The sequence below is a fragment of the Danio aesculapii genome, chromosome 21, assembly GCF_903798145.1.
Source record: "Danio aesculapii chromosome 21, fDanAes4.1, whole genome shotgun sequence".
NCBI lineage: Eukaryota > Metazoa > Chordata > Actinopteri > Cypriniformes > Danionidae > Danio > Danio aesculapii.
In genome coordinates this window covers 20,600,025-20,620,438 of record NC_079455.1, presented here as the reverse complement: position 1 = coordinate 20,620,438, position 20,414 = coordinate 20,600,025, and the positions used below count along the sequence as shown (strand labels likewise).

Below are 20,414 nucleotides of genomic sequence, written 5' to 3'. Positions count from 1 at the left end.
TGTGGGGGAAACCGTAGCATATATATATATATATATATATATATATATATATATATATATATATATATATATATATATATATATATATATATATATATATATATATATATATATATATATATATATATATATATATATATATATATATATATATATATATATATATATATATATATATATATATATATATATATATATATATATATATATATATATATATGCTACGGTTTCCCCCACAAGTCCAAAGACATGCGGTACATGTGAATTGGGTAGGCTAAATTTGTCCATATAGTGTATGTGTATGAATGAGGGTATATGGGTGTTTCCCAGTAATGGGTTGTGGCTGGAAAGGCATCTGCTGTGTAAAACATATGCTAGTTAAGTTAGCAATGCATTCCGCTGTGGCGACCCCTGATTAATAAAGGAACTAAGCCAAATCAAAATGAATGACACCGTATATTTATAAAATCCATTTTAATATTTGTATTTATTTTGTTTTTACATTTTTTTTACAGACGTACAGAAATATTTTATATGTACACAATTTACTTTGACATTTAAAGAAACAAGTATAAAATATATAATAGATTTTTTTTTAAAGTAGATATTTTATATTTATTTGGACATTTAGTGATTTTTAACGAAGCAATTTATACTTTTTAATATATATTTTATTTATTATTATACATTTTTTCTTTACAAATTTTACATCCTACATGTATTCTACATATTGAAAAATATAGATATAATTTGTACTTGGTTTATTATGTCTAGAAATTTAAACAACATATGCAAAAGTATATTGGAATTACAATGAAAATACTTAAATTAAAAAAAGTTCTAAATGATTGGAAAAATATGTTATAAATATTGATAAATATACATTGGTTTAAATGTATTAAAATGTAAAACATATATGGAAAGGTTTATAAATACAGCAGCATGCAAAATAATTAAAAAAAATTTTACACTAATATATTTTACTTTGTAAGTCAAAATTATAGTCTAAAAATATTTTTTTTTTCAATTAATTATATTTAATATTAATATTGCATTAAAAATGTAATCAAAAAACATGAATGCATAAAAAATTATAAAATGTATAATTTGTTTGTCAAAAACATATAAAGGTGTATAAAATATATAACATTTTTAAATAAATCTAAAGATGTGTTTTGCATATAGTTATGCCTACAGCTATAGCCTATGATTATTATTCTATATTTAATTAGAAAAAAAGTTTGAAAGTCTTACAAATGCAAACTGTCATTCACTCACCCGTATGAACTTAACGTTAGATTATTACTATTAAACACATTTCAGAACGAAGATGTCGCCAATTATAGCTTTATTGTAAGAAAAAGTTGCGAGACGGTAATAAAGTGGAACAAACATTCCCACACACCACCTACAGACCTGACAAATGTCAAAAACCCTAAACAATAAACCATTATCTAAGCCAAGAAAAGTCACCATAGCAAAAATAAACAAGCCTTCATTGGCTTTGGCAGACTCTCAGCGTTCGTGAGTTCATTATCAACCTGATCACTAAACATTTCAGAAGGACGTACAGGGTTTTTTCACACTTTGAAATGTCACTCTTCTCTGTGTTTGAGAGAAAACCGTGTTCTGACATGATTCTCCATCTGCATTTCAACCGTTTCACACCGAACGCTAATGAACGAACCCCACTTGAAGGCTTTGACATTTAGTCTTTGAAGCAGGAGTTTGAGCTCATCTTCTGGTGCGTATCTGTGGTTTTCTTGGTGGTCTCTGGTCTTTTCTTTTCACCGGTGTCCGGCTTGAAGCTGCGCGGATGTGGTTTGATTCAGTTTGAAACAGGAAACGCGCGCGCGCTCTCGTTCTGCGCGCTCATCATTAGTCCTTCACTCAACTGTAAGCTTTAAATCCATCAGACTGAGGAAGATGGACAGCCATGATCGATAAAGGTAATATTAATGCTCTTTGTAATTGAACACATGATTTTGAAACAAGTATCAATCACTTTGAATGAGACAACGACTTGTCATTGTACTAAATAAAATATAACAAGCTGTTTTAAGGGTGAGATTTGAGTGAAAAACAGAAGACTGAACAGTAACCACAATACTTTCCCAGCTGATTTATTAGCAATAGCAAAAAATAAAGAGAAAATGTATTATTTATTTTTATAAAACCTTATGTTAACATACGAATATGAGGAAATTTTAGGCTAATTAATGTGACCATGGGACATCAAACCACTCATAAGAGTCAATTGTCTGAAACTTAGATTCATACATAATCTAAAAGCTCTTAATGCAGTACAAGCTATAAGTACTTATGAATATATTACCCATCAAAAATGCGTTTTGGAGATTTTTATGAAAGATATATTGAGATATTTATGGACAAATTATCTCAATGGAACATGATCCTTACTTAATCTAATGATTTTTGTCATAAAATAATAATTGGACTTATAATTGCCCAAATATATCTTGATGTAAATACTGACGTGTCCAGTGTCACAGATATGGACAAATTTGCACACATTTAGCCCAAAAATCATGAACATGAAGTCAATCAGAATCAATATTCTTGTTTTTCTTTTCTCTTCTCTTCTTTTCTTTTGGAAATAGTCAGTTGTTGTTGTTTTTGTTTTTTACAGAGGAGTGTAATCTTTTTTTATACTTCAAACAGCCAGAAAAAAAAGTATACTTGTGTTTAGAATAAAATGTTAGATTTAAATTATTCAAATGATGTATTAATGAACATTTCCGTCATCAAAATCCCCCATAAGATATGACAAACGTCAAGTTTGCTGTCTATGATTGCTGCTGAATTTGAGATTTATGGTTCAATGCAGGAGAAAAAAGGTCACACTTTACAATAAGCTTGTATTAGTTCATGAAAATAAAGTTGTTCACTGTTAGTTTGTCAACTCACGGTGCATTAACTAATGTTAACAAGCATGAATTTGGAATTTAATAAGCCATTAGTAAATGTTGAACTATGATTAATAAATGCTTTATGAGAATTGTTCATGTTAGTAAATACATTAACTAATGAAACCATATTGTGAAGTGTAACTGAAAAAAACTCCCTTTGAGAAAAATATGAATTACAATAAAGACTACAGACACATATTGATACATTACAATAAAAGTTATTTATGGACAAATTCTCTCAATGGAACATGATCTTTTTGTGTCATAAAAGAAAAATAATAATTTGACTTCGAATTGTTAAAATATACCTTGCCGTGAATATTGATGTGTCCAGTGTCACAAATATGCACAAATTTACACTTATTTTTAGCACAAAAGTCATGAAATCAATCAGGTTCAACATTCTTGGTTTTCTTTTCTCTTCTTTTAGACATAAATTAAAGTAAAAGGCTTTTTTTTTTTTACAGCAGAGTGTAATCTTTTTTAATACTGCAAACAGCGAAAAAAAAACTGTACTTGTTTTTAGAATGAAATGTGGTCTCATTTTATTTTGATGGTACCTTTAACACATTTTGTTGAATTTAAGTAACATTGCATCTACATGCCAACTAACTCTCATTAGATTATAAGTAGACTGTTAGGTTGGGGTTATGTTTAGTGTAAATTGACATGTACTTGCAAAGTTTCTTCTAGTCAGTTAAATGTCTGTTGAAGGAGCAGTATCAGCAGATATTAAGCAGACAGTCTACTAATACTCAAATGAGAAGTAATTGGCATCTTTTAGTCAACAAAATGTGCAATAGGCACCATCAAAATAAAGTGTTACCTTATATTTAAATTATGCAAATTATGCACGAATGAACATTTCCCTCTGCAAAATGCCTCATAATATAGTTATGTCAAGTTTGGCGTCTGTAAGTGCTGCTGAATTTGAGATTTATGGCTCAGTCCATGTGAGAAAAGGTCACACTTTACAATTAGGTTGTATTAGTTCATGTTATTTAATGCATTTACTAACATGAGCAAACAGTGAAAAATACATTTATTACAGCATTTGTTCATGTTAGTTAACGTTAGTTAATGAAAATACATTTCATTATGTAATGTTCACAAGCATGAATTCTGATTTTAATAAGCCATTAGTAAATGTTGAAGTATGATTAATAAATGCTCTCCAAGTATTGTTCATTATTAGTTCATGTTAGTAAATATATTAACTAATGAAAGCTTATTGTAAAGAAAAAACAACTTATTTTGAGAATAATATGAATTACGATTAAAGTGTACAGACACATATTGATAAACTAAAAAGAAACACGTAAAGATGTGTTTGAATGTTTCCTTTTTATCAAACTGAACCAACACCATGGAAAGCCAAAAGAAAAAACAATGGTTACATAAGAAGCATCCTGTGGGGTTCAATAACTTTCGACAAGCTCACGTCATCAGACACATCAAATCATCACACTTAATAATAATTATCTTATCTAGTGATGTTCTCTTATCTCATCATGTCATTATTTTGTACCATTGTGTAAGAGCTGTGAGAACGGTATATGTGTGGTCATTATTAGATAACATGCTGATATGTTCTTCTCATTATATGTGTGTGAAAAGCGTCTGTTATTTGGAGAGGGCATCATTTAGACTTGTTGTTGTTGAAGGCATGAGTTGGATCCAGAATCAGACAGGAGTTCTGCTCGCCGTTATTTCTGTGGCCTGTCTGGCTTGTGCTGTTGTCATCTGCCTGTGCTGCAGAAGGAGGTCTAGTAAGTGTTTTGACGTTTACTATGTTTTTACTTTGGTAAAAATACTGTTTTTCCTCTGTGGGGGTTTTGTTGGTTCTTGCGTGTTCATTACTTTTTTTATACTTCCTTTTGTCATCTAATGTTGCTTTTTTATTTCTAGATATACAACAAGCGGACAATGACCTCTATGACCAAGACGGGTTGTAAGTCTTTTCTATTTTTAGTCTATTTAGAAATTTGAATTCAAATGATTTTATCAACGTACGGCACGGGTCAAAGACTAGACATTTTAGTAACTCCATCAAATTCCCAAAATGAGCATTTACTAAATTTAGTTTGAAACTAAAATGACAAAATCCTGGTCTATCATCATTTGGAATGACATTATATAAACAAACAAAAATCAAATACTGACATTTTAACAAAGATTTTTTTTAATGTATGTAATTATTAATAATTTAAAAATTAATCATTTATTTAATCATTTAAATGTAAAAAAAAATTCTGTTAATGAAGATTGGAAGAGGTCATCAAGTGATTCTAATTGCTGAAGGGACAGTTTGCCCCCCCCCCCCCCCCCCCCCCCCCACCCCACCAAAAAAAATTCTGTCATCATCCTTCACTTGTCACAAGTTTCTTTCTTCTGTTGAATGCAGAAGAAGATATTTTGAAGAATGTTGATAACCGGTAACCCTTGTCAATGGTTACCACACTAAAAAAAATCTGTTAGTTTACATTTTTTTCCCAGCAGCTAAAACTGTAAAATAACCCGCCATTAAATTACAGACATTTACCGTAAAATAACAGATGGTGAATTACAGAAATTTACCGGAAATTTTAACATAAGGAAATTTCTATAATTTAACGTCCGTTATTTTACGTTCAATGTCTGTAATTTAACAGCTGATATTTTACTTTTTTTCCGGCACCCCAGCTGCCGTTTTCGTCTTCTTTTGTGTTCAACGAAAAAAAAAAAAACTCACAAAGGCTCCCTTTAATGTCACCGACAAGTTCTTTTCTGTAAATAAAATACTTTTATGCTGAATAACAATGCGGTCAGTAGGGCTGCACAATACATCGTTTGAGTATCGATAACGTAATGTGTTCATCTGCAAGTCACATCGCAAGACATGCAATGTTGAGTCTGGATTATAGCTGAGCACTTTAATTCAATTAATTACCTTATTTACATGGAATTTATCTGATTTATGCAAAAGAAAAAGCTTGTTTTTAGTCCAATATGTACATTTTAAAGCAAAAATAAGATAATATTACTGCACTGATCATTTTACATGTTTTAAGAAAAAACTCTCAATTTCACCTAATTTCTTCTGACTGTGAAAACTAAACAATATTTTAACTTGATCTAAGATTTGTTTTAGATATTTGGACTAGAAGCGAGACCATTCAAAATAAAAAAGCATTTTTTGCATTGTGCTTATTCAATTTCTGTACCTGAATCCTGTTAGACTCTCCAGAAAACCGTCAAATAGAGCTATTCAAACGATCTTGTGAAACTGTATTCATATCACAATATTTATCGCAGAAAATTAAAATATTGCAATGTCCGATTTTTCCAATATCATGCAGCCCTAGTCCTCAGTGTCCTCTGAAAGTCATAATAATCTGGAAAAATAATTCAATTCAATTCATCTTTATTTCTATAGCACATTTACTATGTAGATTGAGTCAAAGCAGCTTAACATAGAAGTTCTAGTAAATTGAAACTGTTAGTCCAGTTTTTAGAGTTGCATTATCTATTATAGATTTTCCTGTGTGAAAAAAATATACATACATACATACATACATATATACATACAGTGCTCAGCATAATTGAGTACAGCCCATTTTGAAAATGAATATTTTCATCCATTCTCAGTGTATATAGGCAATGTATTTTAGTGCATGTAAACAAAACAGATTCATTAAAGAGATATATTTAATGAAATAATATTTAAGTCACCAGACATATTTAAAAATAGAAAGATTTAAGGAAAAAAATTATTATTTTTTTTTTTTGCTTCTCTTGATTTTTTTTTTCTCTTTTTAAAATTTGTATTTAATATTTTTCTATAACATATAAATTTGGGTTTACTAGTTTTTGGAGCGTTATCTTAAGTTATTCTGTTAGATAAGCTCCAGATTTGGCTTCAGTACTGACTAATCTAATGTATATGCACAAATATAATATTGTATAGCTTCCTGTTAAAACTATAAATTTAAAAGCAAGATTTGTGAGGGGTGTACTTATATGTGCTGAGCACTGTATGTACAGTTAAAGTCAAAAGTCTTTAGTCCTCCTGTGAATGATTTAAATTTCACTATTACGGAAATATCTCATTTTCATTAAGTTACTATTACCAGATACTGCATAATAAAACTAAAATCTCAAACCTAATGAAGCAACACAGATATCAGTATATATGAATTGAGTGCTGTTCATTCTAAAACATGTCCTTTTCTTTCAGTGAACGAAGCAGTACACCTGATAGCAAGCAACCTCCAACAGGTAAACAACATCACCTTTCACCACATTTTGAAGAGAAAATAAGCTTTATTGTAGACTTTAGTTTCATTTGGTTTGAGTGTTTTACTTACAAGACACTTAGTTCAACACATTTTCTGTGAAGTGATTCAAAGATGATTTATGGATTTGCTCTTTTATTTAAGGTAAGTGGTTGTAAACAATTCATTTGGACTGAATTGAAACAAATTAAGTTGAACATTACAAAATTGTATTTGTTTCAATTCAGCCCAAATAAATAGTTTGCAACAATTTTGCAGAAATCTTTTTTTTTTCAGTGTGTGAACGTCTAAAGAAATCCTTAAGCAGTAGATGATAAACGTGTAACGTCTGTTGAACGCGTGCAGCCAGCTGACATTCAGAAATGTGCTCTTCAGTAAAGCAGAAATGAGGTTTGATTTCTACGTCTGTCTTTTAGTGTTAAGATCACTCCAGACAGAAAGCGAGACTCCTTCAACCTCAAGGTGACATTTATTTATTTATTTATTTTTCACCTTATATTCATGACAGCTTTGTAGCTTAATTTTGATTATGAGGGCTAAATCTTGTTTCGGAGGATTCAATGATTTATTGTAAACTGCCGTCTTTGCTGAACAATTCTAACAGAATGCTCAATGTATCTTTATAGACATTCAATGACAATCAGGTCTATGAAAAGTAAGATATTTTAGTTTGAACGCACATTGTTTTAACACAAATGTCTATAAAGGAATGAATCAGTATTCTGAATAAATCTATTGAATTTGGGCTGTTTTACTGCAGATGACATGCCCTGGAGCTACCAGAACCTTCCACATGGTGAGTGACTCTTATTGCGAGCATATAGCAAGACATTGAGAATATAGAGAAGAATAAATGATCATCGCCATATTCAGACAGTTGATTTGTCTACATTACGAGCTGAAAATTAGTTTTTGTAGTCATTTTTTTTTGTATTTTTTTAATACATGTTGGGGTTTTTTTGTATTAATTTTTTGTGTGTATGTAAATAGAGCATCATTTAATTAAATATGTGCTTATTTGTGTACATTTCTAGCACAAGAGTCGCACAAAGTTATTGTTGACATAAATAGTCAAAGGTTTTTACAGAATGGATTTCAGGAATCTTTTTATCAGGAAATATTCTGCATACAATCTGTAAATAGACACAAATCTTCATATAACAAACAATTTTGTAGAGGCGAACATTTCCTTTTGGTAAACTTTCATAATATAAATAAAATGCTTTGGTGTAAGTGTTGCTGATGTGGAGATTTATGACTCAGTTTGGAAAAGAAAGGCTTTAAAAATATCTATTATAATTAAAACCTACAGACACAAATTGGTAAAGTGCAACAAAAGAAACACTAAACACTGTATTTGGAATGGTTTCTCTCTAATAAACTTAAACAAAAGATCTAAGACGTCCAAAATAAAAAAAAAGGAATAAATGTCGTCAGCATTCTCATAGGGCATCATTTATAAATATGAACATGCATCCTAATAATGCCTATTTTTGTGTCTGCAGCTGAAAACGGCATCTTGGAAGCAACATATGTGTGAGTGTTATTGTTATATTTATATAAAAAATAGGTTTAAGTTCGATATAAATTAAAGACTTTGGTAAAGTTTTGCTTGTTTAAAATAAGCTAATATGCCATATTTAACATCCATGCATGCTTTTTATTTTATAGGGACCCAATTCCAAATCCACTTTATGCAAACGAAGGTAAATGTGCCGATTGTCTCTGTCTGATGCAATAGTTGCAAACGCATCACTGTCTTCACTTCACAGGAAAAATGTGGTCAAGTGACATTTTACACCAAATGTAAAGCCACAGGTCACACAGACACACACACAACTGAAAACGATGGCATTACAGTGATGCAGATGTTTTTAATGAAATGTCACATTCCCCAGATACAGACAATTTGGATACAGGAACATATGAAAATGTTTTTCCAACAAAGGAGGTGCAACACGATTCAGGTTGGTGTTTTCTTGCTTCTAGTTTATAAAATTGTATTTGTAACCACTGTACGCAAACAAATGCTGGGTTGTTGTATCACAACATTGGGTCAAATATGGATGAAACGAATGTTGGGTTACTTTTTAATATATAGAGTTCAATTTAAATTATTGTTCATATCTGACACAACAATGGGTTACAACGCAGTGTTTTTAAGTGTATCACATTAACATGAGCAATGCTATTGGGGACCAGTAACAAAAGCACCTTCTGCTAATAAAGTTTCTGAATTTGTTTGTGTTTCTGTATTTTTGCTTGATCAGTCAGGACAGGGCTTTAGTCTTCCTCATTAAAAGTTGAGGTGCAAGTTCACTAGTAACATTGGAAAGAAAACATTCCGTGTATTGTGTGTGTGTGGTCAACGTTTGAAGTGGTTAAGTTTTCCAAAATTGTCCCAAGACAAGATTGGGTGCTGTTCGGTAGTTTAAGGACACCTTCGATGAAAGTTTTTGATTCACTTCAAATGTTGACTACTGTATATATTATTATGAAAAATATCATTAGGAATGTTTTAAAAACACAATTATAAACATTTTATACAAAGTTGGTCATAATTATTCATCTAAATTTCCTAAATGATGTTTAAGAGCAGGGAATTTTTCACAGTATTTCTGATCATATTTTTTTCTTCTGGAGAAAGTCTTAATTCAGCTAGAATAAAAGCAGTTTTTTTATTTTTTAAGGTCCATTTTAAGGTCAAAATTATTCACCCCCTTAAGCAATGTTTTTGAAATAATTTTGATCGTCTACAGAACACCCCAAATTGCCTAATTACCATAGTTAAGCCTTTAAATGTCACTTTAAGCTGAATACTAGTATGCTGAAAAATATCTAGTAAAATATTATTGACTGTCATCATGGCAGATAAAATAAATCAGTTATTAAAACTATTTTGTTTAGAAATGTGTTTAAAATCTTCTTTCCATTAAATAAAAGTTTAAAAGTCAAATATACAGGGGGGGCTAATAATTCAGAATTCAACTGTATAAACATGCACACTCAACATATGTGGACATGAATTCTACCAAACCGTTTTCTGTTTTGAAATTGTCAACAGATAGCTACGATTATGAAAACTCAGACTTTTTGGCAAATCAATCGGTGGAAGGTAAAATACTTGTATACTTTTCTGTTTTAGTGGATAACATTTCTGCACTATTAACTGATAAGATCAACATTCAATCAACAACAATCATTTTGCTTTCTTTTTTGTACAGAAGAATCTGACTACGTGAACAATCCATAGGAAAGTCTTGTTTCATCATCTCACAGAAATGTTTTCACTTTCACATTTGTCACATTTTGTGTTTGTTTGTGTTTACCTGATGTTTGTTTGTGTTTACTGTTAATTTAAAATAGATTAATAAAGCATCTACTATACTTTAAAGTCTGCAATAGTTCAGAGTCACTGAACAAATATGCGATGCACAAAGATTTGATTTTTTAAGGTGTGATGAGAGGCAGACATGAGGTCAACATTAGTGTCTGCATCTGCTTATTTATACTGCATTGTGTTCCATCCTCTAAAATGAAGCGCTAAACTGAAAAGGTTTAAACAGCCAATTGCTCTGCTATTCTGACTATTGCTAACATCCGGCAAACCTGAAAAACTCAGATGAAAATCTAAATGGGTTGAAGACCAAAAAACAAAAACAAAAACAAAACCTTTAAAAACAAAATCATTCAAAAACGACCAACAGATTTTGTACATTTTTATTGCTGCAACTTGTATTGTTTTATTTTACAATGAGAGTATAAAAGTCTTGTGTGGTGTGGTTAGTTAGTAATGAATATTATTTTAGCTTGCATCAGGGGTGGCCGTCTTTCTGCAGAGTCTCCCCAACAGACCAGCCATCTGCAGCAGAGAGTTCACTCCTTCTGCCACTTTCATATGCGTGTAGCCGATTTCCTGGACAAGCAAAACAGCGTTGATTTCTTATATCAAACTAACTAACATCATATTACCCAAATATAATACCCAGACATAACTCAAATGCTTCTAAACTTTTGGGTTTCTTTTCTTCTGCTGAACACTAAAGAAGATGATCTGAAGAATGTTAGAAAACAACAGCCACTGACATCCATAATGGAAACAAAAACATACCAATACAGTCAACCTGTAACTATGTTCAACATCAGAAAAATGTTGTTTTTAATGAAAGAAAGAAACCCTTTTAGAGCAAGAGGAGGATCAGTAACTGCTGACAGAACTATCATTTTTGGTTGAACGGTCACTATACTTTTTTTTCCATGTTTTAAAATTATACAAGCTAAATGCTTGAAAATTATCTACACTACCTGACAAAAGTTGTCGCCTATCCAAGTTTTAGGAACAGCAAATAATAACTTGACTTCCAGTTGATTATTTGGTATCAGAAGTGGCTTATATGAAAGGCAAAGGTCTCTAGATTATGGTTATTTTACCAAAATAAAATATGATCATGCCTTCATTTTTAATTATTTAATTAGGACAGTAATGTCTGACTTAGATAAAAGTCTTGTCACTTAACAGAAATAATGTACAGTATAGAATATAAAGTCATGCTGCAGTGGAAAAAGAATTAATACTGTGTAAGACTCCCATGAGCTTGGAGGACTGCATCCATACATCTCTGCAATGGCTCAAATCACTTATTATTAAAGTCACCTGGAATGGCAAAGAAAGAGTTCTTGCAGGACTCCCGGAGTTCAGGATTCTTTGGATTCATCTTCAATGCCTCCATTTTACCCCAGACATGCTCAATAATGTTCATGTCTGGTGACTGGGCTGGCCAATCCTGGAGCATCTTGATCTTCTTTGCTTTCAGGAACTTTGATGTGGAGGCTGAAGTATGAGAAGGAGCGCTGTCCTGCTGAAGAATTTGCCCTCTCCTGTGGTTTATGTAAAGGGCAGCACAAATGTCTTGATACCTCAGGCTGTGGATGTTGCCATCCACTCTGTAGATCTCTTGCACGCCCTAATACTGAATGTAACCCCAAACCATGATTTATTTTCTTCATCAAACTTGACTGATTTCTGTCAGAATCCTGGGTCCATGCGGGTTCCAATAGGTCTTCTGCAGTATTTGTAATGATTGAGACGCAGTTTAACAGACCTAAAAATCTATCTGCTGCCACTTTTCCAAATAATCAACTATAAGTCAAGTAATTATTTCTTGTTCTTACAACTGGGATCGACGACAAGACTTTTGTCTGGTAGTGTATGCATATGACATATAGTGTCAATATAAATCCGTTTTAAAAGAAATAAAAGATTTATTAAAAACGCCACCCGTGGGGCACAAACAGATCAGGGGTTAGTTAATGAGTGTGTGTTTTTTTGTTTGTTTTAATCTGACAATGCACAAAAGAATTCCATGGAAAATACTTGATTTATTATTCTGAAGTAAGTGGTATTGTTTGAGGGGTTTAAATCCTCCTTTAACAGTTTTAGTAGTTATGGTTGGATGAAACTAATTAGTGTGAAATCACAAAATAATACATGAATCTACAATACATTTAGAACCATTTTTGACTTGCTACTCTGTGCAACTTTTTAAAATTGACCCAAAGGTTAAAGCAAATGAAGGTACTTCATAGATGAAACGTACCTTAATATATTCCAGCTTCAGATATTCTGCCATCTGAAAGGTCTTACAGACTCTGAAGATGTTTCCGATGATGTCCTCTGGTGAATATCCCAGAGACCAAAGCTGCTCGATAATCTGCAGAAACACACATCGTTTCTCTCTCATTCGGTGTTTGCAATTGTTGAACGTTTTCCGAGAGTGAATGTTTAGTGGTACCTTGTAGGCTTCATCGATGTTGGCATTGACGCAGTGTTCTAGCATGCTTTTCACCAGCAGAGGATGTGGCTCGTCACACACCTGCACACACAACAACACCATTACACCACACTGATACATGTTTGTGTGTGTTAAACCTGGCTCACACTGCGATTTTTAATAAGCTTATATGATTGTAGCTGGTCACACTAGAAGACGACGACACCAAACTCCCAACGTGTTTTCATGCATGTGCTTTTGAAGTCATCCATCCAAGACTCATTCACTATCCCACGTTCTGACATGATTCCTCAAACATCTGTTGTGGTCATTTCGCTCACGTCATTGCTTAATAATAAACCCAGAAAAAAAAATCTGTTTGGACATTTCCCTGTGGTGGATTGAAGTTGTCACGCTGATTGCGTCATCAGATTTGGTGCTCATATAGACCAATTAGCATGTTTGTAAACATTCAGGATGCGCGCACAGGAAGGTGGCAGATAGAGACCGGGAGCGCTAGCATTTACAGCGAGGGAAGGACAGCTGATGCGGTACAGAGTTTATTGTTGTCTTAGAAATAAGATATATTGATTACACATTATATATATTATTTACATAATGATTAGAGCATATTATAACAGCTCGTCTCCCAGCGATAAGCACAGAGATTCAGCAAAATTAACGTTAAAGTGAGCGGCGTTCATCTGACAGGTCCATTTGCAATAGCACACTCCTAATGAATATTGGATAAGACGAAATGACCAAGCATCCAGCCCCAAATTTACAATCTCATTGAAGCTCCAAGTGATTTTACAAGAGATAAGTTAAAGGCCTAAGTCTTTGGATGCCAACAATGTTGTTCTGTGTGGTCATGTGCAAGAAATAATGCTCCATGATGACCAGATTCAATACTATGTAGAGCTAAAAACCGAGATTCTGCCTAGCCAAAGACAAGAAAAAAAGATGGAGCTGTACAAGGCCTGGGCGCAAAATGACTGCATTCTGACAGCGAACTACACCTGTACGGCAGGGTATGTGAAGTTACACATAGAGGTAAAGTTGGTTTTATATTCGCACATTCAGACTTTCTCCTTAATAATATAATTTCATAAAGTATTATTTTCAAACTCTAAATAGCAAAATCATATTAGCAGCCAATGACTATCAAAGTACAACATTGTTCACAGTCAAATAAGCAGTGTTAATGTTGTTTTCAAGTCACACTTGCAGGGTATTTTAGATTGAATATTCAAAGTGCCGTGGTAAACAATATAGTGAGTGTGTCACAAGTCGTCACTGAATGAATGTGTGAATATAAAACCAATTTTACCTTAATAACTCACACTTTCATGTTTCATTCTTAGCATTCAGTGTCCGCAGTTTAATTAACCATATTTAACTGTTTTTGCTGAAATCATTTCTACAACCAAAAACGAGTAATGTGAATGATTCAGCATAGCGTGAACTTACCTGATATAACATGAGAACTGCAGAGTCCAGCATTTTAAATTAGGTTGTCACTTCATTCAGCTTCCTTTTAGCCAAAGACGTCTGCAGTTAGCATTAAAGCAGTGTGGTGTACGGTAAAAGTTAAGTTTTCTATTTTTCGAATTTGGCATCCTACCGCACAACACGGCATCTTTACTATTGCAGCCTGTCTTTTTTTGCAACCCGTGTGATGTCATGTGTGACGTAGGTTGGTCTATTGGTTCCTGGTTTAATGCTCATCATAGTTGAAGTCACACTGCAGGAAAGAGTCTGATGAAGTTCTGGCAGAAAATGTTATCGCAACGTCCATTAATCGGCTGATGGTGAACATGTCAAACCAACAATAAAAGCACAAATTAGGATTGCATGATATTGGAAAAATCTGATACTGCGATGTTTCATAAGATGGTTTGAATAGCTCTATTTGACAGTATTCTGGGGAGCCTAACCAGTATTCAGGTGCAGAAATTAAATCACAATGCAAAAAATATGCTTTTCTGACTTTGCTTCATCTCGCTTCTAGTGCAAATATGAATAGTTAGATCAAGAAATTTTTTTTGTTTGTTTTTTACCTTCAGAAGAAATGTCAAAATTAAGAGTTTTTTGCTCAAAACAAGCTAAATGATCTGCCAACGAGGCAAGTAAAATAATGAAATGTAGATATTTGGACTGAAACAAGAAAAAAATCCTAGTTAAGAAAAACCTTTTTTTGCATAAATTGTATAAATTCAATTCACCTCCAAATTACACTGCCAAACATAATTTCTTGTGCCCTAATGTTATAAATTCTCAGTCATAGGCCTTGTAAATGATAAACTTTCGCTCCATTATACTTAAACTTACCAGTGACTACAAATCAGATGTGTTCAGTGGCCACTGGTCAACTATGATTCTGACCCAACAATGCAAATATTGCGGTGTGACTATTGCAGATGCGCGCACTGCAAAATCAATGCTGAAATTATATATTGTGCAGCACTACCAGAGATTTTAGCCTAGGGTTACAGGAATCTTTTACAGGGTATATACAGGCATTAGAGATTGAAATTTAATACCTTTTAAGACCCTTTTTAGGGGATAGATTTTAAGACCTCATCCCCAATTTAGATTTCAACCAGTAATATTTCCAACATTTTAACTTGCAGTATATTTACTAAATACTGATTGCAAGAAACTAATCCTAAACTACAACATTGTTTACTGAATAAAAATGCTAATCCAGCAGGTGGCGCCTTTATAACAGCAGGAATAACAGTGTTTCCCTGGTTACTGCAGTAAACACTGCAGCGTGATGCCAAATCTAGCATGATTGTTTTGATTTTATAAACTACACAGCATCCCAATATTTAACGATTAAATTCAGGTAAACTTCAGCATACTGATACCATATTTATTACCTTGTAAAATCGCATTTAAAACATATTCCTTTTTAAGGGATTTTAATGTCTCTAAATTGATTTATCAATTTTTTTTTATATTTTTTAAGATTTTTAATACTTTTAGGACACCTTGTTTTAGGATTTCCCAAATGTGTCTCAGGTGACAAAATCATGGTTGACCAAATCCCACAGTGCAAGCAGAATTTTACAAAGGAAAATAAATAAATAAATAAATTTAAAAAATAAAAAAATAAAAAAATAAATCGAACAGCCAAAAATACCTTGAACACGTTTTCACTGTTGATATATCCAAATCCAGAATTGGTGGACTGTAGGTTATTCAGAGCCTAGAGGAGAAAAACATTACAAATATGAAGTTAAAAAGTATTACATTTGTGGGTAAATATACATTTTATTTTAATAATTATTAACAACAAAAGCATTAGTGTTTAGTTCAGTGGACTGGACTGACCTGTCTCATGTCTCCTTGAGCGGTGAAAATGATGGCCTCGAGGCCGTCGTTGGTGACGTGCAGGTTCTCCCTCTCCACCACCTCCGTCAGACGCATCATGATCTGCTCGTCTCGCAGTTTGCTGTAACGCAGCACTGCACAACGCGACTGGATGGGCTCTGTGACAATAACAGGACAAAATAAAAATAAACATTTTGGTTACTGCAAGTTTTAGATGGGTAAATTTAGAGACCAAGTGGAATTTTTTTTTTTTTTTTTTTAAGTTTTTATAAAGATCTATAATGATCTATAAATTGTCCAAGACACACAATACAAATATATATATATATATATATATATATATATATATATATATATATATATATATATATATATATATATATATATATATATATATATATAGTTGTTGTTTTTTTTTTAAGATTTATTTTTGGCCTTTTTGCCTTTATTTGATAGGACAGTATTTAGCCAGGAAGCGAAGTTGGAGAGAGAGAGAGGGGGAGGTAGGGTAGGGAAATTTCCTCGAGCCGGGATTCGAAGTCGGGACGCCCTGACGTGCTACTGCACTATATGTCAACGCGCTAACCACTAGGCTATTGCGCCGACAATACGAAACTATTTAATAAACCCTTGCACCTGTTCCCATTATGTTTAATTCTTTTTATGAAAGAATATATGAATAAATTACCTCTAAAACATTAAAATATGGAAATAACTTAAGCTAAAAACACTGCATATACTATCATATGAGGATGTTTTGATTTTGGAAAATAAAAACATTCAGTAACCATTTTTTCTGTATATGCAGCATTTCATGTCATAACCTGATGAACTTTGGACATTTTACAGGCCTTGAATTGTGAAAGGTCAAATTAAGAACTTCTTTCAAGTATTGTGCATGCACTGGGTTGTACTTTACTAGCTGGAGAATGTCAACAATTTTTGACTTGGAAAAAATGTATTAATACAAGAAAATCACATGCTGGGAAGCTGGACAATATGATTTTAACAAAAATCTATGTTTTTTCATCTGGGAAAACCACCATGTTCCTTTCCACCTTCTAATAAAAGCCTCAGGGCCCAGACAACAAATGCAGTCATTTATGTCATCTTGCTTTCAGAAGCAGATCAACCAACTATTTTAACCAACTTATTATGATGAGACATTGTTTCAGACATTTCAAAATGTTTAAAATGACATTTGACGTGGAGTGCATTGGGATTGGTCAACAGATTGGTCCAGTAATTCATACACATGATCACATATCTAATTTAGCTGTATCGTGTCACGTTTCTCACCTATAATCTTATCTGATGCATTACATGCCAGGGCAAAGCGTGTGGTTTTGGAGTAGATCTCCATGGTTCTTCTGAGAGCTTGCTGAGCTCCATCTGTCATGCTGTTAGAAACATAAATGCATACTGTATTAAGCAACTTTTAATCCTTGCACTACTGAGATAAATAGTTCATCAAATATATATATATATATATATATATATATATATATATATATATATATATATATATATATAAATGAAATAATTTTTAGGAAGAAATCTCTAACCTGTCAGCCTCATCCAAGATGATGATCTTGTGGCGGCCTTTAGGGAGAGTGACTTTTTGCTGGGCAAACATCTTGATTTTGTTTCTCACAACGTCAATTCCACTGAAATTAACAATGAAGTATTAACAGACATTAAAACAAAATATGGTGAAGACCCATTTGAAAAGAGCAATTATTCATGAAATCTATTCATATTTTGACACCGTTTACATCAGGTTTTAAGATGTGTTTAGTCAACTTGTGGTCAATACTAAATACACTTTTGACTATTTCCAGTGGTAGTCGATAACGCATTAGATCAGATTGCTTTCAAAATAGAAACAGCCACAAAAGGCCACCTACTTAGCAAATGCGATCATTAGGGGACAGGTTGTGAGAAAGTGGACTAGAATAGGGTCATAATGCTTCACTGTTTTGTACCAAAAAAAACTAAAATTCATCTCATCTCATTTTCATCTGCAGACTGACCAGTAAATCGAGAGCTTTGCCTTTCAGATCAGCTCTTTCTTTACCACAACTGGTACATTGACCGCATTACAGCTGCACCAATCCGCCTGTCAATCTCACGTTCCATCCTTCACTCACTCGTGAATAAAACCCAAAGATACTTGAACTCCTCCCCCTGGGGAAGGACTTTCCTCCAAAAACTAAATTTATGATTAAAAAAAAAGGTGGAAGTGAATGAAAAGTGATTGGTAAGACATGTAAGCTGTGCATCAGAGTGATCACTCAAGTGAAAGTCGAGAAGAGTATGGCAAAATAAGAAGAGGTGGCTTGCTCTCTTCAAGCAGAAATCAACAAGTTTTCAGAATAGATGCATTTGAATGCATAAGACACGGTAAAGCATCATATGCTGACCACTGAAAACATGTTAGATGGTAATTTCAGCCAAAACTAAAAATTGTGTTACTTTCTCACCCTTGTGTCATTCCAATCTCCCAAGACCTTCACATATTTAAATGAAATCCAAGACCTCACTTATCTGCATTACAATTAGAATAAGAAGCACATTTCTATTATAATGATATTTATATAATGATAACAATTTGTACTATATATATATATATATATATATATATATATATATATATATATATATATATATATATATATATATAATTTCTATTGCCTGTAGCAAACACCATAACTTGATGCAGAAGACAGGTTTTTTTAGTGCACAAAGGTGCTTGAGCTTTGCATGATTACAGCTGAACTTCTGTAACATGAAACATTTCATTTATTACATTTATTTCCTTTTCTGGACTTTGAACATCTCAGTATTGTTGTGGTCTATGAAGGATGAGGGAGATCCTTCACCTCATCTAAAATATCTTCATTTGTTTTCCAGGTTACAGGAGATTGAAACAACATGAGAGTGAGTAATTAATAACATAGTTTTGATTTTTGAGTGATATAAACCTTTAATGATACGTTGAAACAGGGCAAAATGTGTAAGTGCTATTACTTGTGCAATCTCTTTATCTTTAGTGTGTGTTTCTTACCGGTCATTTGAGGCATTCAGCTCAAGTACAGCATCTTTCATGGCTGGGCCAAGCAGAGCTCTAGCTAAACACAAAATGCTAGTGGTTTTCCCAGTTCCAGGAGGACCCTGAAAACAAATGCGACTGTTATTTACATGCATAAGGACACTTCATATGTGCAATCAGACAGCAACCGGACAGCATTGTGTTTACTTACAGCAATGATGATGTTGGGCACATTTCCTTCTCTTGCAAACACCTGCGACATAAACGACACAATGAAGAAACAAGTCAGCACTTCCACAAAACCTCTTTCACCACGTCAAGAACACCATGACAGTAAGTTACAGTGCTGACCTCCAGTCTGCTGACAGTTTCCTCATTCCCAACTATTTCATTCAACTTCAGAGGTCTGTACTTTTCAACCCTGTAAGTAATATAGCGTTTACATCAGAATTAAATAGCGACATGAGCTTAGCAATTCCGCAGCAGACCTGCCAGCTTCAGCCTCATTAATCTCGTTTAAATACAACAAAACCGACACAAAAGCGTACCATGGTAGTTCATAAGCAGTCGTTGGGGGTTTTGGAGCAGTTTCGTCCTTTTTAGGCGGTCCGTCGGCTTGAGTTTGTTCACTGTCTGTCTCTTTCATTTCAACATCCATGTTGCCCGTCCTCAGCGCGTATTCCCGCCACGACAGGAACAAAACAGAACAGAAATGACGCCATTTCCGGCAATAGGCGCGCGAGTATGTTTTTTTACCCCAGAAATTCCTAATGTACGTACAATAAAATCCATGAAGTGTCTTATAAAATGATAAATAGCTGCTGTCCTACTTTTTTTTACAAAGTATTATTTCTGAAGATTTTGATGTAAATTGCTCCTTCTGTGGCCACCAAACTGAAAATCTGTTTCACCTTTTTTTGGAATTGTTAATATACCAAATTTATTTTGGAAAAATGTATTATGTATATTTTGTGGTATAATGCCCGAGGTTATGTTGAAATATGAAACTGGTACTTTAGTATATAACTATCAGAATGAACTTCCAGAA

At 33.0% G+C, this 20,414-nt stretch overlaps 2 protein-coding genes across 2 annotated transcripts; one reads left to right on the top strand and one right to left on the bottom strand.

Moving 5' to 3' along the window:
* The first annotated feature begins 1,849 nt into the window (after positions 1–1,849).
* si:dkey-183i3.6 (LAT2 domain-containing protein) lies at positions 1,850–10,598 on the top strand. Its single transcript, XM_056446863.1, has 12 exons — positions 1,850–1,949; positions 4,595–4,699; positions 4,839–4,881; positions 7,147–7,187; positions 7,621–7,666; positions 7,831–7,859; positions 7,965–8,000; positions 8,710–8,740; positions 8,876–8,910; positions 9,103–9,171; positions 10,269–10,319; positions 10,429–10,598. Exons 1-12 carry the CDS (start codon positions 1,937–1,939, stop codon positions 10,455–10,457), a joined length of 528 nt encoding a protein of 175 aa, XP_056302838.1. The 5' UTR covers positions 1,850–1,936; the 3' UTR covers positions 10,458–10,598.
* Positions 10,599–10,910: 312 nt separating this feature from the next.
* On the bottom strand, positions 10,911–20,063 carry rfc2 (replication factor C (activator 1) 2). Its single transcript, XM_056446862.1, has 11 exons — positions 19,915–20,063; positions 19,718–19,787; positions 19,578–19,619; positions 19,382–19,488; positions 17,880–17,981; positions 17,614–17,714; positions 16,315–16,472; positions 16,124–16,189; positions 12,997–13,077; positions 12,802–12,915; positions 10,911–11,120 (listed from the first exon to the last, which is right to left on the bottom strand). The coding sequence occupies exons 1-11, from the start codon at positions 20,022–20,024 to the stop codon at positions 11,010–11,012; spliced, it is 1,062 nt and encodes a 353-aa protein (XP_056302837.1). The 5' UTR covers positions 20,025–20,063; the 3' UTR covers positions 10,911–11,009.
* Positions 20,064–20,414: the final 351 nt, after the last annotated feature.

Bases quoted from the DNA above. Each gene is read 5' to 3' on its own strand.
- rfc2 (XM_056446862.1), bottom strand. From the start codon at position 20,024: ATGGATGTTGAAATGAAAGAGACAGACAGTGAACAAACTCAAGCCGAC. The intron at 19,620-19,717 runs GTCAGCACTGTA...TTTATGTCGCAG, and splicing joins AAACTGTCAGCAGACTGGAG to GTGTTTGCAAGAGAAGGAAA. The intron at 11,121-12,801 runs GTACGTTTCATC...TTGCTTGTCCAG, and splicing joins TGAAGCTGGAATATATTAAG to GAAATCGGCTACACGCATAT.
- si:dkey-183i3.6 (XM_056446863.1), top strand. The intron at 8,741-8,875 runs GTGAGTGTTATT...TTTATTTTATAG, and splicing joins ATCTTGGAAGCAACATATGT to GGACCCAATTCCAAATCCAC. The intron at 9,172-10,268 runs GTTGGTGTTTTC...AATTGTCAACAG, and splicing joins GGAGGTGCAACACGATTCAG to ATAGCTACGATTATGAAAAC.